Genomic DNA, 18,519 nt, shown 5'->3' with positions numbered 1-18,519 from the left:
GTGTCTTGTATTATTTCAGTAAACTATTGTTCATTATTTTATTAAAGTATTGCGTATTATTTTGTTGACTCATATTTTTGGACAAAACAATATACTGCATGCAGTGATGGAGCACTATATGGGCAAAGTAAATATTTTGCAATTAGTTATTGATTACACTTGCTTAGCAGAGGCTATTCCTTGTCATTTGGTAATTCAATTTGGATTCAGCCTCCCACTCGTCTTCTGAGGCTAAGCAACAAGCTCAATTAATCCTACATGTTTAAAAGAGTTATTTTGGATTTATACAGCGCCATGTTGTTTCCCAATGATATGGGAATCTTGAGAGTTAGAAGATCCTGCAACTTTGGAATTTCTGTTGAAGGTGGCCTCGCCTCAATTTGATGAGAGGTTGCCTTCCTCAATTGGATCAACCCTTTGAGTTAGTCCGAAGAATCAGAAAATGTATTTATGCGCTGTAATTCTGTAGTGTAAAATCACAAATAAAACTAGTAATCATACATACGATATGAGTTAACAAGTATTTACAATAGGTCTCGCAATTGCAAGTTTTTGAGCAACATCAATAAAATTCTCTAAAGTGCAGTGCAATACAGTTTCATTTGCAATCTAGTGTCCTCATACCACATATCCGCTTACTGGACATCCTCATATGTAAAAGAAAAAAAAAAAGCTATTGAAACGTAATGGAATAACAGATCACAGAGGAATGGAGTTAATACGTAAATGTTGAATCTTATCAGAAAATCATTGCCATATTATTGCACTTTACCATACGTTTAAAAACCATCAAACAGTGGCGGTGCGTCCGTTGGGGCGTTGCCCCACTAATGCCAGGGCTGAAATCGTTCTACTTCTGACGCTAATTGCAGCAATCAGGACTCCTGATTGGAATTAGCGTCAGAAGTAGAACACGGACGCTGTCTATTGCGCTGTCACTCAACGGCTGAGAGTGCTGCCGCAGCCCCACCCCCTTCAGCGTAACGCTGAAGGGGGTGGGGCTGCGGCAGCACTCTCAGCCGTTGAGTGACAGCGCAATAGTGCGCATGTACGTTTTTGGGCTGATCATTATTACGATCAGCCCAAACATGCGCGCTAGCCTTCCCCTTAAGAGACCGAGGGTTGCTTCATGCGCAGCCACCGGTCTCCTAATGGGCAGGGAGTATGCCTGCCCTCCGCCAATCCTGGCGCTGCTGGAGCAGCGTCTGGATTGCCAGCCCCTCACGCAGAAGATGTTGAAGGCGCCAAAGCACTGGATCCGGTCCAGGAGCAGACAGCAGAGGCGCGGGGTCAGGTAATTTTTTTTTAAAAAACTTTATTTTTAAAACCCCCACCCCAACCTTCCCCCCCCCCCCCCCCCCCCCTCCGAGTATTGCGAGCAGCAACTGGTGTTCTGTGGTCTTAAAGTGTGCATTGACGTTTGCAGAGTGTTGCTCTGCCTCTGTGTGTTTACGTGTGTGCCTGTATAAAGGGTTTTCTGCTTGCATGTTGTGTTTGTCGGTATGCATGCGCTCAGCAAAAAACAAACCTATTTGCTCTGTGAATTATTTGTATTGGGTAAATACTGAGGTACAAGAAAGTAATTCCTTTCGTTTCGTCACCGATGGGATTATTATTTGAAATTGCCAGAAAACATTGCTGTTTTCCTCCCTGTGAGAACTGTGGCAAGCCTGGTAAAACATGCTACATGGTTTTCTGCTAATCTAAAGGATTCCAGGTCAGCTCGTCCTCCCCCACCGCAGCCTCCTGACACCGTGGTTTTAACGCCACAGTGGAAGGGTGTAGCAGAGGCGGGACAGAAGATTATTCTCGCCATTCGTGTGAAATGCGTGCATCCAACACTCGCACGGTTATGTTGTTCTCTCCCTTGCCTTCTTCGCTGGACTTGCAGGCCCAAACTGTCACACGCACATGTGAGAACAAACGAGTGCAATGTGGGAAGTGCTCAATGTGCACGAGGCGCCACTGAATGAATGAATGCTCGGTTTGTGTGCACAGGAGCTGTGCCTTACCGTTACGGCAGTATTACACCTACAACCACGCGTTTCCACACAAGCCTCCTCCTGTATGGGAGGTTTCCCTACTTGCTAGAGTCCATGTAGTAGGAGCTTAGTTAGAAGTGGTCATAAGATATTGCATCTTCCGGTAGTTTACAGGTTTCCAAAAAAGGCCTCGCTGTCCCCTGCCACCTCCTACAGTCTAGTTCAGTTGCTCAGCAAGGATGGAACGGGCTCTAGTGAAAGCAAGGAAAGTGAACCCGCGCACGACTCTCTGGGTAATAAAATACTGCCAAAATTAAGGTTCAGTGGGTCCCTAAGGCCTGTGAACCCCGGTGCCAGTGCACCTTCTGCACCATTGACAGCTGCGCATCTGGTCATGTGAGATGAGACTCCGCGCAGATCAGATTTAGTCACCTCAGAACAGTCACGAAAACCAAGTTGTGTGCTTATACGGATTCAGTTCTTCATAATGGACGAGACTAGAATAAGAGGACCGGATGAAGGGTCTGGCACGTTTTTATTATTAAACACTGTTATTTTGCTCATCTCAAAATATGACAGACTGCGTCAGTATGTGGTGGACTGTCCTTGGGATGTCATTAGAGGCCTCTAGAAGCCCTAGCTGAACCCACTGCATCTGAGACTGACATGATGGATTGGAAACTAAAGTCACTGAATCCATTACTGCGCACGCCTGCAAAATGTAAAACCAGCAGCTCTGCAGTCAGTGCGCGATGGAGAGGGGAAGGGGCTGCGTGTTGACAATGACAACTGACCTGATACACTTAACAAACAGAAGCGACGCCCGGCAGCAGATTACATTCTTCTCTTCAATTTAGCGCTCCTTTGGCTCACGGACTGTGCTTTAACAAGGCTTTTACATAGTACAGCACTAAGAGCAGTACCTCCCAGGGCGCTTCTCAGAAAGCAGTGTAACTTCTGGAGCCGAGCCCAGGATACACGCAACAATTCTTTCAATTATAGAATTGTTGCACGTTTTCTACAAACAACTGGTATTAATTATTGGAGCCGACCCACATAATTAATTACCGGTTGTTTGTTTCCGTCCGTTTGTTTTGACATGTAGGTAGGCGCATTCACTTTTGTCAAAATAGGAATAGTTGTATTGAAGTACTCACTCATAAATGTTGGCATTTTTTTGTTCTTTCTGTTACTAACTGTAGATTAAAAATACACGCACATCATTTGAGATAACCTTGTAAGTTGTATTGAAGTACTCACTCATAAATGTTGGCATTTTTTTGTTCTTTCTGTTACTAACTGTAGATTAAAAATACACGCATATCATTTGAGATAACCTTGTAAATAAACGTGCAATAATTATTTATGATTTATTATGTTTCTGAAGAAGCACGACCTTTCTCTATAAATGACTGAAGGTATCAACAGATGTTAGCTATTAGTTGGTGGTGCAATTCTTATACTGATAACACAAAATGTAAATTGTGACATCACGTGTTATTTCCTATGCTTTTATTCACATTTTGCATTCTATCCTATTATTTCTTCTATCAGTCTTGATTAAGCTAGATTTCGGCGAAACACATGCTGGCAGTGAAGACTTTATCAGTAGGATGTAACGATTATACACCTGCACTACTACACACATTTTACGCCTCACCACTTTCAAATGCCACCAGCCGCCACTGCCATCAGACCGTAAAGGGATAACAGATCAAGCAAGAGTAAAATTAGTATGTAAACAACCACGCTGATCAAGAGATTATTGCAATAAAATGCCATACAGTAGCAATACACTATCACAATAGGGTCATCCTACCACCTAACAGCATGGTGGAACTCCTCAGTTTTAAAACCTGCCAAATAAACCGCGCCATAGAATAACAGATCAGAGGGCAATGCAGTTGCTATAAAAAAAAAAAGCAGCTCTGATCTGCACGGGGGGAATTTAATACTTTTTTTTAAAAGTATCAAAATCAGTTTTCTTCTTGGGCCCCCATAACACAGGTACACAGTATGTAAATTAGATTGACTAGATACACTTCACAGGGATCTAAATCTGACAGGGAATAACAATTCACTGGATAGCCTACCATGAGGGCTAAGTAATTAAAACGGAATCTAGTTAAAACATAATGGTGTTGCTTGTCCTGGATTGAGGATAAGTAGGTGTGAAGCCCCTCTTGCAAGCGCACCAATTTATAAAAGTACACTGCAACTTTGTGTCGATCAGACAGGGATGTGTTTGCAGTGGCTTTCACTAGAAACAACTGTTTCAGCTCAGCCTTGTTGTCACCGGAGCAGGAATTTGGACAGGTATATAACTCGGTACGCCCGATCTCCTCTAATGATACTTTCCCAATCAATCAATCAATCAGTCATTTGTAAAGTGCACCACATACCCGTGAGCGTCTCAAGGCGCTAGGGGTGGAGGGGGCTGCTACTGATCGAACAGCCAGGTCTTGAGCGTCCTCCTGAAGGTCAGCAGGTCTTGGGTCTGTCGTAGGCTCAGTGTGAGGGTGTTCTATGTCTTGGCAGCGAGGTGGGAGAAGCATCTCCCGCCGGTGGTTGTTCTTCGGATGCGTGGGACGGTGGCGGTTGGGGATGCAGAAGGAGAGCCGTCTGTTGAGGTAGGCAGGGCCGGTCTTGTGGAGTGCCTTGTGTGCGTGGGTGAGGAGCTTGAAGGATAGCCTCTTGCTGATGCAGAGCCAGTGCAGGTCCCTCAGGTCGGGGGTGATGTGGCTGTGGCGCGGTACGTCAAGGATCAGTCATGCCAAGGCGTTTTGGATGCATTGTAGTCATTTGATGAGCTTGGTCGGGGATCCCGCGTAGAGGGCGTTTCCGTAGTCGAGTTTGCCGCTGACGAGGGCCTGGGTGACTGTCTTTCTTGTATCTGTCGGGATCCATCTGTAGATCTTGTGGAGCATGCAGAGGGTGTTGAAGCAGGAGGAGATGGCGTTGACCTGCTTGTTCATTGAGAGCGTTGAGTCGAGGATAATTCCCAGGTTGCGTGCATGGTTGGTAGGTGTCGGGGCTGCTCCCAGTGCCGTCGGCCACCAGGAGTCGTCCCAGGCTGAAGGGTTGGGGCCGAGGATGAGGACCTCCGTCTTGTCCGAGTTCAGCTTCAGACGGCTGGTCTTCATTCAGTCGGCAACGGCCTTCATTCCTTCGCGGAGGTTGGCTTAGGCGGTGATGGGGTCTTGGTGAGGGAGAGGATCAGTTGAGTGTCGTCGGTGTAGGAGATTATGTTGAGGTCGTGCTCTCGGGCGACGTGTGCGAGCGGGCCATGTAAATGTTGAACAGTGGCAGGCTGAGGGAGGATCCCTGGGGTATGCCGCAGATGATCTCAGAGGCTTCTGACCGGAATGGGGGGAGGCGGACGCTCTGGGTTCTGCCGGAGAGGAAGGAGGTGGTCCATTCCAGAGCCTTGTCTCGGATCCCTGCGGCTTGGAGGCGTGCGTGTAGTGTGCGGTGGCAGACCGTGTCGAAGGCGGCGGAGAGGTCTAGGAGAATGAGTGCTGCGGTCTCGCTGGTGTTCATCAGGGTCCTGATGTCGTCGGTGGAGGCGATGAGGGCGGTCTCGGTGCTGTGGTTGCTGCGGAACCCTGACTGGGAAGGGTCCAGGATTCTGTTTTCTTCGAGGTATTGGGCTAGCTGTCTGTTGACGATTTTCTCTGACCTTGGCCGGGAAGGGGAGCAGAGAGATGGGCCAGAAGTTCTTGAGGTCTTCTGGGTCCGCCTTGGGTTTTTTCAGTAGGGCGTTGATCTCGGCGTGTTTCCAGCTCTCTGGGAAGGTCGCGGTCTCGAGGGAGAGATTGATGACGTTACGCAGGTGGGGTGCGATGGAGCTGCTTGCTTTGTAGAAGACGTGGTGCGGGAAGGGATCTGACGGAGAGCCGGAGTGGATTGTGCTCATGGTCTTGATGGTGTCATCAATGCTCACGCTGGCCCAGGCTAGCAGGGGGTTGTGGTCAATGGTGTGCGGAGGGTCTGTTGTGTTGCTGTCTGTTGGGTCTGTCTGGGTGTTGAAGCTGTCATGGATGTCTGCTATCTTGCGGTGGAAGAAGGTGGCGAGGGAGTCGCACAGGGCTTGTGACGGCAGGATGTCGTTGGTGTTGGAGCTGGGGTTGGAGAGTTCCTTCATGATGTTGAAGAGCTCCTTGCTATTGTGTGCGTTGTTTTCGAGGCGGTCTTTAAACTAAGTTCTCTTGGCGGCCCTGATGAGGTGGTGGTGGTTGCGGATGGCGTCCTTGTGTGCTGCGCGATTGACCGGAGTTTGTTCGCTGTGACATTTCTTCTCTAGTTTCCGGCAGGCTTGCTTGGGGGCTAGTTCTGGGGTGAACCAGCTGGCCCCCTTACTGGTGTCTCTGTGGGGGGGTGTCTTCAGCAGGGCGAGGGTGTTGGCGCAGTCTTCGATCCAGCGTCTGAGGCTGTGGGCAGCATCGTCGGTGTTGGAGGGTTCGGTGGGTAGGCCGACAGCGAGGTTTGCATGTAGTTGGTCTTCGGTGATTTTGATCCAGCAGCGGTGGGGGATCTGTTTTTGTGCGGTGGTGTGCGGTGGGTTTCTGGAAGGTGAAGTGGATGCAGCAGTGGTCGGTCCAGAGGAGTTCGGTGGTGTGGCTGACGGAGACGTGCGGGCTTGAGGAGACGACTGGGTCGAGCGTGTGGCCGGTGGAGTGGGTGGGCATTGTGACCAGTTGCTTTAGTCCGAGGTTGGCGAGGGTATCGATCAGGGTTGTGGAGTTGTCGTTGTTGTTCTCAAGGTGAAAGTTCAGGTCTCTGAGGAGGATGTAGTCGGTGGAGGTCAGGGCGTGCGTGCTGATGAAGTCTGCGATGGAGTCGCTGAACCGGGGGTGGGGTCCGGGGGGTCGGTAAACGAGGGTGCCTCTGCGGGTGGAGTTGGGGTCTGTGTGGATCTGTAAGTGCATGTGTTCGGCGGTGCTGATCGTGTCGTCTGTGCTAATCGAGACCCTGATGCTGTTCTTGTGGACAATGGCGATTCCTCCTCCGACTCTGTTGGTGCGGTCTCTGCGGGTGATCTTGTAGGCGTCTGGGATGGCTATGGCGATGTCTGGTGCGGAGGAGTAGTTTAACCAGGTCTCTGTCAGGAAGGCGACGTCCGGGGATGTTGTGTCGAGCAAGTTCCAGAGCTTGACGGCGTGTTTGCGCGTGGAGCGGGTGTTCAGTAGGATGCATCGCAGGTGGGTTTGGTCTTTCCTGGCGGGTGGTTCGTCTGTTCTGAGGCTGGTGTAGCTCCAGTTCCGGCAGGTGAAGGGACCGTATGTGTGTTTCGGGGTGGCTTTGAAGCAGATGTGGGTCCGTCCGGGGTTGAGGGCGTGGAGCGTGCTGACATCGTAGCGGCGGCGGTCGTCGTGGCGAAAGCAGGGGCCAGGGGTTCTGGGCTCGGTCTAGGCCGGACAGGGGCAGACGGGCTTGCCTTAGGCGTGGCCGAACAGCGGCCGGCATATATGGGGTGGTGGTAGGGAGGAGCAGCTGGGAGGCGGGGGCAGCGAATGGGCAGTGGGCAGTCAGGGGGGGCGGGGCCACAGGGGACACAGCGGCGGGGCGGTGAGGGACGACGGAGGGAACAGAAGGAAAAAGGCACAAAAAACGAGGGAAAAACGAGTGGAACAGAAGGTAAAGGGCACAAAAGCAGTGAAAAAACGAGTGGCACAGAAGGCAAAGGGCACAAAATCAGTGAAAAAACGAGTGGCACAGAAGGCAAAAAGGGCACAGAAATACAGGGGCAGCTAAGAATCAGAAGGCAAAACCGGGCAGAGATGCACGAGGGCAGCGAGGGGAATAGAAGGGAAAACCGGGCAGAGAGACACGGGGGCAGCGAGGGGTACAGAAGGAAAGAAAACGGGCAAGGACCACGAACAGGCAACGGGGGAAGACAGACAGCAACAGTCACAGACACAACAATGAAAATACAGGCAATACAGTAAGACAGGAAGATGAACAAACTTAAGGCCTACCACTGGCCACCAGGGATGAGGCGCAGGTGGTAGCCTGCGGGTGGAGGAGGGCCTCAAACTTCCTCAGCAGCGGCAGATGGGGCAGGTACACACAGGCGGAGCTGTGCGGAGGGGGAGTGACCTACCTGGTGGGTCAAGGGTCGCTCCCATAAGCGTTGCATGCAGTTTCTGGCAATCCTCTATGGCTAGTCGATTTAGTGGAGAAGTTTCCCAGGACCAAATGGAGTGCCGCAGCAGGAATGGTGCTAATTTTATTTGATCCTCAGTATAGGGAGTGCCCAGCTCGTCATGGCAAATAGTATTCGGACAGCTACGAGTAACATGCTAAAAGGTTTTGGAAAAAGGCATTTTCCACCAGTTGTATACCATGGGTATCAGCCATGCTTTATAGGCCTGTCCCATGTGCCGCAATCACCACCTACTTTGCTGCATGGATGGTCAAAAGCTCTTTCACTGGTTTGGAGACCAATTTTTTACAGACACTCTGTAGCCCCAGTATTGACTTTTCCATCATGGCAGTTCTATTTGAAATCATCACATTCAATAGATATTTGCTCAAAATAACGCCCAAATAGGGAAAGAAACTGCCTCTTCTACCCGGATGTTGTTATCTAGTGCATTGGCTTTTTTGGGAGTGTCTCCCACATGACATAGTAAAGGTTTTGCTTTCATTAACCCGTAAATCTAGCTTTCACATGAAGATGATCTAATCATCAATTAGCCCTTGCAGCGCCCTCCTAGTTCCTGCTACTAGCACTGTCATTCGCATAAAGGAGTATTGGGAGGAGTGTGTTCCTACATAGTGAGTGTCTTTGGATCTTTAGTATAAGTGCAGTTTTGCCTCTTGGTGTATAATGAGAAACGGAAGGGGCAAGAACGCACCCTTGCCTCATTCCCAGTTTTATCTCAAGAAGGTTTATACATTCCCTATTCCTTCCATAAAGTAGACTTGCTTTCACCACCGAGTAGTCCTGTTTGGTTTATTACAGCGCTAGTGACAGGTGTTTAAAGGTGGCTTCAAATTAGATTTACATTTTAAGATAGCTTGCAAGGAGCCAAAGACACTTGTATTCTTGCCCCAAACATGTGCATGTAAAAGAAAGAAAATAGCAGCATTTGTTTCATGTTCAACTCAAATTATTCTCAATCACCCATGCCTTAAACTGACTTGATTTTGCACTTTGTCTCTAGGGGCTGCCTACCAGATTGTGGCACCTGGTAGCTTATTGAGGATCAAGCAAGAAACTGAGCATTCCTCCAGTGTCTGTCATGACCCCATGACCAAGGACCACATATCCAGTTTCACAGCCAGTGAGTAGTGATACTAGAATTTTGAAAGATTGGTGGGTAAATTTGGGAAATGGCCAGAAAGTTGTTCCTGACTTACTGTGCGATAATAGACTTGCCTGTTTTTTATCTTCTTACATGTTAATATTAGGATGGTTGCTACTGCGAGGTGTTTTTTTAGCTTCCTAAATGGGGCTTCTTTTCATTGTCAATTATGTTTGTTTATATGGTTTGGAAAACTAAAACCTAAATATACGAGAATGCAATCACTATCCATTTTATCTAAAGCCTCACATTTTTTTAAACCTTAAAAATGTTACACACTTATTTAAAATTGTTAAAATGTTACTTACTTACAGGTTTGTAGCTTTAGTTTGACTCAGTATTACGGATCCAGTCAAAAAGCGAGGGACTGCAGAACAGATCAAATGACCAGATAACATTGGCAATTATAACAAAAAAAAAAACAACTGGTCCACAACTTCAACATTAGCTGTCCATAGTAAGTGTCACTAAAGTTTCCCCCTCATTAATGATTAAAACCCCTAAAATAATGAAAACGTGTAAGGTCATTTAGGCAGACACGTTGCAACAAAGGCAACAAGCATTTGCAATGCAATAGGTCTCGCATTTATACGAGTTTGAGCTATTGGCATTGTAAATGACAATGCCTTTTATTTATGTTTTAAAAACCCACACATAAATAAAAGGCATTGCCATTTACAGTGCCAATAGCTCAAACTCTTAACAACTGCGAGACCTATTGCATTGCAAATGCTTGTTCATCATAGGATTCGCGAAATCTGTGCACGTGTGGCTATCCCCTGGCGGGAGCGAGCAAGGACACCATATGTTTGTAATTAACTTGCAAACATATGGTGCCCCTGCTCGTTCCCACAAGGGAAACATGCGCAGGCTTCATCCCGTTTAGGCAGCTGCTTCTGCGCCTCTAAGCGCTAAGGGTTACAATGCTAGAGAGGCACGTAGCAAGGGTCACATTGAAACATCAGAAACCCAAAACGTGGGATACTTAAAATTCGATATAAGATCATATGCAGACTTCAATTCCACAGAATACAGGCAGGTGATTCGTGTTGAGAGGGAAATGAAAAAAGATGCGCCCAGAAAATGAATGACTGCGGCCTGGCTCGTTACGGTCACATAACCATGGCCGGGCACCCAGTTCCGTGCGCTCGTCATGTATCCCCGTTGCACGAGAGTGCTTTCATACAGCACAAGAGCAAATCAAACAACAAAATCTGAAACACATAACAAAATACACGGCCCTGAAAGGGTACACTTCTTAAATTACAAAAACGTTGACACCTTTTATGTATGTTTTTTTGTGGGCTTGATGTAGAATAAACTGTAAGAGGGCGAGAAAATGAGGGGGGAATAGGGAATCCGTCAATTGTAAATGTTACTACCTACTTTAGAGGAGCAGTATCGTTACAGAAGTGGACGCACAACCCCCCCCCCCCCCCCAAATGCGCGAGGATTCAGCTACTCAAGGCTTCCAAGCACACCAACAGCCACTGTACGGAGCGCCCTTCCCAGGAACGCAGCAGAGCTCGGATGGACACAGAGCCAAGTGCAGGGATAGGAAGCGCACCGCGCAGCCAATTAAGAAAAGTCCCCGCTTTGCTGAATATGGCCACCACCCAACGACCTTAGTCAAGAAACTGAGCGTCCCCGTTTGTGTATTTTAGTGTGTCTTCAAGCTGCTGACAGTGAATATGTACGATTGGTTCAGGCACGCACTGAATATGGGTAAACTGATTGCGCTGCATCTCGCTGCTCGTGAACATGTAAATATAAAACTAAAATGTATTAATAAGGAAAAACCTACTTGGTCAAGCCGACGCTATACAAATACACACCAGTCAGGTGGGCAATGCAATGACATTCTATAGTCTAACTATAGTCATTCTATAGTGTGGTCTAACAAGCGCGCACTGAAGCTGACGGAGTGGGAGGGGGAGTGGGGGCGGGCACGCAGGCTGCCAAATGGTGCGATGAATAGTGAAAGCGAAGCTGACGGAGTGGGAGGGGGAGTGGGGGCGGGCACGCAGGCTGCCAAATGGTGCGATGAATAGTGAAAGCAAACAAGTGGTTGCAGGACTCCAAATGGTGCGCGCGCCCGGACGGGTCACATGCACTGTAGTTGGAGGCCTGCAAAGCCACTGTTTGCACTTCCAAAACGCGCTTACTATAAGTCTCGCCAGAGCCAGCGCTAAAGCGCTGGTCAGGCGAGACCTAAAAAGGAGGTCATTCTAATAAAAAGGGCCGTTCCTTAGGAAGCTGTAATATATGGAGGAGACTATACTTTTAGTCTACTGTGTGGAAAGTGCATTTACCACTGATGTTAGATAGACACTAATCCAGATGTTCTCACTTGGCATGTGAGTCTCCTAGGGTAGCAAAGTTGACCAGTGATGGTTCACTTTATGAATTGATGAGAGCAGCGACTCAGACACAGTAAATCGTTCTCAAGCTCCCAAAGTATAAATAGATAACTGCTCCTTCATGTAAATATAAGAGCTTTAAGATTGGACTAACAGAAAAACCAAAAGGAGCTAGCATCTTCTTTAGCAATGACAGCTAAACGGTTTTATGGTGCTTTTGTGTTGTCTGTCAGGTGGGCCATTGTGGCCAGTGTTCTGCTTTGGGGCTGCTCGGATTGGTTGGTGAAACCTTTGGACATTTTGAGTATTTTACTATGTTTGTAAACTGCCCTTTGATCCTTTAGTCATGGGGCGGGGGAGAGGGCGCAAGACTAGGATAAGGTATCAACCTTTGCCCTGATATGTCTCGCCCACTGTTTAATTGGCTTTGGCTGCCTCTGCGTCTTGGTGACCCCGGTCAGTGGTGACCAGAGAACCAGCCATTAGTGTCTAGCATGACACAGTTCAGGTATCCCAGTTAGTGGCCCAACACGTTTTTAGTTATTAGCAAAACTGTCAGTTGGATGGCAGGAGAGTACCTAGTATGAATTCCTCTTTGAGGCACCTATGTTTGAGGCCCTTGCCTCAGAAACGTTACAGTTGAGAGGGCTCAGGTAGGCATCCTCTATTCCCAAAGGCTTCACTGTTTTCCACTAGGAACTGGACTTTAGGATGAGGCATCAACCATGATTGCCAACAAACATGTCTCTTTACCCGTAAAGGCCAGGGAGATGATTCCAGTGGTTCTGGAATTAAGATAAACTCCTCCAGCAAAGGGAATTGGGCTCCACTCTGTGGATGACACGGTAAGATCTTAAGGGCCCTTTGTGACTGGGGAAGGGGTTAATAAAGGCACCGTAAGAGTCCTGGGTCGGCTATGGATGGTAAACTTGAAGGAAAGATTCAGATCCTTGATGCTCACAGTGCTTTGTATGTTCTTCTCAAGGAAAGTGTTAGGGGGGGGGGGGGGGGTAGGAAGAGGCAGTAGTTCAGGCCCATGCAATATGTTCGCCGTGGGCCGATCCAGAGTCCCCCGGATTTCCAAATGATGCACAAAATACTGTCTCAAGGGACCCAGTATTTAAATGCCAAAACAGGCTGTATAAAGCCTATGTGCTGTCTTTCTCAAGCTTTGAGCTCTTGACCCATTCCTAGAGATGTGCACGGTTCTTCTTGCCCTTTGTGTTTTGCACACTTCCAGAGCAGAGCTCTTGATGGGCAGAGTAGTTTTACTGTCTTTTGCTCACAGCAAGAAAGGTGAAGTGGATTTTGCTCTAGTAGAGGGAATCTATCCTAAAAAATAAGGGACACCTCCACACACCAGCAAGGGCCTATCTATTGGTCTCTAAGTGGTCAGTGCCTTTACCAGAAGACTGTCTTCTAGTACTCATTCCCAGACTCCCACATTTCCTTGATTGGGTCCTCAGGATGGTTGTGTACCCATTGGTGGTCCACTTCTTGCAATCAGGAACAGTTCCCTCCCAGCACCCCTTGTGGTTTCCCTCCAGAGGACCGCAATCCTGATGTTATAGCTCTTCTATGATTCCCCTGTAGGATGGACTACCCCCCATCACTGGAAACAAATGCTCTCCTCCTAGTCTCTTCACAAGCTGCCTCTATTTTATAACTGTCTGGCTGGAACAAGTTGTCAGATATCTGGGTGATAGGTGGATTCTCCGAGTGTGAAGTTAAAAGCCAGAGAACCCATTGGCCCCTCTGCCTGCCTTGAATTAAGATGCAGACCTCTCAGTCTTTGGTGCAGTTCCTTAGACCATAGAATCAGCTCATGGAAGAGGTCCCCCCGTTTAGAAGATTAGGGACATAGCAGTGAGGACCAATTTGAAAAGACAACAGAGCATATTTGACCTCACTTATAGCTTCCCTGTAAGTCGTGATGTTGCCCGTCTAAAAGCAGAGCAGTTAGTACAAGAAGTGACTATTGTTTTCACACTGAATCATTATTTTGAAATACTGAGCAGTAGTTGTCAAGCTTTTTTTCCAGACCTTTGAAGTGATAGAAGCTACCTATCAAAGTCAAATGTGAGATTACATGTGTTCCCTACTTACCAGGATGTTTGGCACTTGGTTTGCGATGGAAAGGTTTCCTACCAATGCTTCATTGACTCTACAATAGAAGAGGGTCATGATTCAAGGCCATGCTCAAAGGAGGTGTTGTGAAGGTTGAGTTTAATTAGAGTATAACAGGGTTGATGGAATATCAGCAACGCTGAAGTGTCTAACTCAAGTTATTACTTTTGTTTTAAAGAAAATTGAAAAACATGCACAATATAACATAACCCAAACAGTAAAAACACACGACACAAAGTATGTACAAAACAAACATAGTTTCAACACATGATATCCGTATCGAATCAAAATACGCTTTATTGATCATTGTCATGACCACAGTTACTGTGAGGGTCTTATTTAAGGTCTTTAGAAATGAGAAACAAAAAACAATGTTATACTATTGAATAGGACCCGACGGCACTGATTTCTACTCTCACAAATTATGACTCCCACTGTACTGACTTCGAATTTCCTGAGTGAACTTAAAATGTTGTGCTTATAGGTACATAGCCATCCTTTCTCCAAGGATGCAAAAAGATCTGCATACCTAGTCTGCCTATTAAAATATTATGTCTTTCTATGTAATTCACTATCTGCAACTGTTCATGATTACTTGTAACTTTACGACCCAGATACTATAGAGTGAATGCAACCAGTAAAGATCTTGAAGCTGACATTACCATGTTAATATCAGGGCACCCAGTTTTTGTCCAGGAAGCTGTTTTTGTTCCCCAGGTTAAGGTTAGAGTTCCACAGTACCTATAAAGGTGACTAAGTTGACATTGGTTTTGGCTAGCAATCTCAGTAGTAAGTTTGTGGAGGTGGGGGGAGACTAACTTCAGATGGTTAGATTAGACAGCTCTGAGACTTGAAGGGGGTGGCACATGTGTTCCCACAAGGGTAAAGGAACACACAAGGATCACTCTGAACATTCTTGAAGATCTGGATCTGGCTATCTGGAAAGCCACTAGGTACTGGACTGCTGAAAAATCAGTTAGAGGACACTTCTTCAGACACTTAGGCCAGTAAAGGTGATAATTGGGCAACAGTGCCATGTAGGCGGAAATGTAGTGGGTGCTGTGAAGTGTAAAGTGTCTGGGCGGGCATCCACAAATACTAAGCTGGCCTGTTTTAGCACGAGGGAGTGTGGTGCTCGGACACAGTGTTTCAGGACTACTTGGTTTGGCCGAGGGGTTCCACAACGGCACACCGGGCAGTCCAGAAGACCTTCAGCAACGTATCTGACTTAGTCTTAGCCTAGAGGAAATGGGCAGCCCCAAGTCATCATTCATCATCATCATTAATTAGTCTTTATTCGGCTATAAAATAGCCATAAGGTCTGCTTTCATAAAAGCACCCGTTTAGGGTTCATGCATGGTTGGTTGAAGGGAGAGTCTTCAATGATCTGCTCCCAGCATGTACTGCATCACTCCTGGCTATGTTTCCTCACATAGAGAGATTGCTCTGCCTCCTCTAAACAATCCCTGGGAAAAAGGGGGAAAAGGCAGTTCTTGAATATATGTGGTATTTGTATGAAAGGCAATGAAGCACTGCACAGGGTCAGAACTTTGTAGTTTCGCAGAACAGCACCCGTCTTGCAGTCCATGTAAACACAAAGATGTCTATGATCAGATATGATTGTACTACAGATAATAATATTTTCACATGTTCACCTTTCGATGATGATGATCAATGCAGAGGTTATATTCCAGATAATGTGACTGTCACTAAAAATGTATATAATCAAATGGGTCACTGTCACCGGGGGCCACTGATTCTAGTGCGGAAGGGGCAGATGCAACTACTATTACTCAGTACCTCATACCTAACCAAAACTTAAAAATGTGGCAAAAACATAAGGGACAAAGTAATCAATTGTCAGATGGGATACCTGCTGCATATAATTGGGGCTTTGGACCTCTAAGTATTGTTTAAATAAATTCAGAATAACCATTTTTATAAAAAAATATATATATAAATATAATAATCAAACTGTCTCTCCACTTTGTTCAATAGGAGATTGGCGAGTGTGCAAGAATAGAGACCAAGACCCAAAGAAAACCACTGAGAAACTGCACCTGAGACAAACCTCTGGAAAAACCAAAGAAAATAAACCTAAGTGTTACATTGAAGAAAAGATCTTTGAGAAGACTAACAAACCATCGATACAACAGCCAATTAATCTGACGAAATACCATCTAGACAAATCAGAACTAGAGCAATCACATGAGTATGCACGGTTTTTCAGCCGACCCATGAACCTTGCCGTACCACCCAAGGAGCACCCAATAGAAAGACGTTTTAAATGCAACGCTTGTGACAAGAGCTTCACAAAAAGTGCCTTGCTGGTAATTCATCTGCGGACACATAGTGGCGAGAAATCCTACCCCTGCAATGAATGCGACAGAAGCTTTGGTGACAGCGCCAACCTCACCCGCCACCAAAAGACGCACAGGTTGGCACGCCCTTTCAAGTGTACAGAGTGTGAGAAGAGCTTTATGAACAGCTCTAAGTTGAAGATTCACCTCCGGAACCACACTGGGGAACGGCCATACCAGTGCACAGCTTGCAACAAAACCTTCACCACTTACACACACCTCACTCTGCACCTCAAGACCCACACAGTAGAAAGGTTGTACCAGTGTAAAATTTGCCAGAAAAGTTTCATCAACAACTCGCGTCTGGTGATTCACCAACGGACTCACACTGGGGAGAGGCCTTATAAGTGCACAGAATGTGAAAAGAGTTTCAGTGATAAACCAAGCCTGAAGCTACACCACCGAACACATACAGGCGAGAGGCCCTACCGTTGCAAGCAGTGCGGTAAGGGATTCAGCAGTAGCTCCAATCTGATTCGGCACCAGCGAACCCATACAGGCCTCAAGCCCTACAAATGCTTGGCCTGTGGAAAGAGCTTCTGTCAGAGCTCAGACCTCACTCAGCACGTTAGGACCCATACTGGTGAAAGGCCGTATAAGTGCACAGTGTGTGACAAGAGCTACCACCACACATCAGCCCTGAGCCAGCACAAGAAGACCCATCGAGGAATGACCGGTTCCATAATACAAGTTGTTGTCACCTAGGGCCTGAACTAAGGCCTGCACCGAATAGGCATTTACATAGATAACTATTATGAAATTGCTTGAGGGCTTCTGTCATCCCAGGATAAAGATTGTAAGTTGTGAAGATAAACAGAGCGGGACTTTAGTTTAACTGGTATTGCTGGAGGATAAACATGATCTGCTGTCCTATGGAATATAGATAGTCTTGTGAAGACAAAAAATGCTAGATTTTGAAAGGTATTTTGGAATGCATCTAAACTAACTTCAGCATAGTCTTTCCTCATGGCCAATCGCAGCATGATCCGTGTCAGAAAGGCAAGAGCCCGCAGAACGCCTCTTCGGCCATGTGTATGTCATACTGTACAGGGGGATCTTCTGGTGTTAATGATAATTGGGCCATTTTGTTTTAGAACCCCCCAGAAAATGTTTGCCTAGGCTTGTAAAATTGGAGCAGGGAAAATAGTTTGGAGTTGGCACTACACCATGTTTTTACTGGCAGAATCAAACGCCACAGGAAATGGACTGCATCGAAAACCTCCTCTGCTCTCGGAATTGAGGTGTTTGTCCCAGTGTTTGTCCTTTTTAATGTTCGTAGCACTTAACACTTTAGTGCTCACATGTAGATCTGGTCCCTGCATCAGGAAGACCACAAATACTTCTGAAACCTATTGAGTCATGGTTTGTTATTTGTGTTACACAGAGATAAATTAACCTTAATAAAGGGTGAATTTAAGTTACTCTGTTGGGGGTTCGTGTCATGTGTGTCAGTTTCTAGACTTAGTAATGTCATGTTCAATTGAAGAGAGAAGCTGGAGATTTAAGCAGTTGTCTTTTTCAGTCCTTCGGGGGTTGGTGGGGAAAATGATTTCCATTGTAAAAAAAAAAAAATGGAAGCTGTGGTTCTAGATACCTTTCTCACTGCTTTTTAACAGAGGTATTTTTGTTTATGGGATCTAGGCTGCAGAGCAAAAAGAAGCTAGGGAAAACGCCTTAAGGTGGATATTCAAGAATGGATTTCAGTCATCTACTCGATGGACTACTTGCAAATCAACAATAAAGAGTGTTTCTTATCATTCAGCATTACTGCTGCAGCGTTCTACTAAATCATACTTTTTGTTGCTATGTCAGTTAATCCATTTAGAAAATCAGTACCAGTATAACCATAACTCATTTTTCTTTCTGTTTTGCATTTCCCTTTTGTTTTGCAGTTTTGTGCTCAGTAGCCGTATTTTTCTTTCTTTCTGTGTTTTGTCCTCTTTTCTGTCAGTAGCACATTGTCTTGGGTCATTTATGCTGAATATTAGGCCTCCTTGCAGCACAGTCACTTATGATCCACATCACCTTCCTATTACTTATAGTGTTTGTTTACTGGTCATTAGACAAATTACCCCAACCCATTATTACCACAGGCCAGTTATTTTGCTCATTTGATCAATAGCAGTATTGTAGTTCATTTTGTGTTGTCACATTGCATAATTGCACATTTGTTCCAGTGCCGTGTTGCTGAGCAGCTCTGCTGTATCTGTGCCATCATCACAGAAACATTTGGAGATCCACGATGGAGCCAATCCACTTCAAAGCAATGTCTCAATTTAATTTATTTCACTCATGTAGAGCACTATATTGCAGCAGTTCCAGCTAAATATGACACTGTTCATGTTATCATGATCTCCTCAAATGTCTGCACTGTCTCAAA

The 18,519-nt window shown here is 46.3% G+C and overlaps 1 protein-coding gene across 3 annotated transcripts in view; it reads left to right on the top strand.

The window, feature by feature from the left end:
• The window catches only part of LOC146809816 (uncharacterized), a 187,841-nt gene extending 169,941 nt beyond the window's left edge, over window positions 1–17,900 (top strand). For all 3 annotated transcript variants that reach the window (XM_085616672.1, XM_085616671.1, XM_085616673.1), the window contains exons 6-7: window positions 9,152–9,271; window positions 15,778–17,900. In XM_085616672.1, coding sequence (XP_085472798.1) covers window positions 9,152–9,271; window positions 15,778–16,844 — 1,187 coding nt within the window. In that variant the 3' untranslated portion in view covers window positions 16,845–17,900. The remainder of the gene's footprint in view (window positions 1–9,151; window positions 9,272–15,777) is intronic.
• The last annotated feature ends 619 nt before the right edge of the window (window positions 17,901–18,519 follow it).

Source organism: Triturus cristatus, chromosome 7 (assembly GCF_964204655.1).
Source record: "Triturus cristatus chromosome 7, aTriCri1.1, whole genome shotgun sequence".
Classification (NCBI taxonomy): domain Eukaryota; kingdom Metazoa; phylum Chordata; class Amphibia; order Caudata; family Salamandridae; genus Triturus; species Triturus cristatus.
Note: the sequence above shows the minus strand (reverse complement) of the source record. Positions and strands in the feature narration are given on the sequence as shown.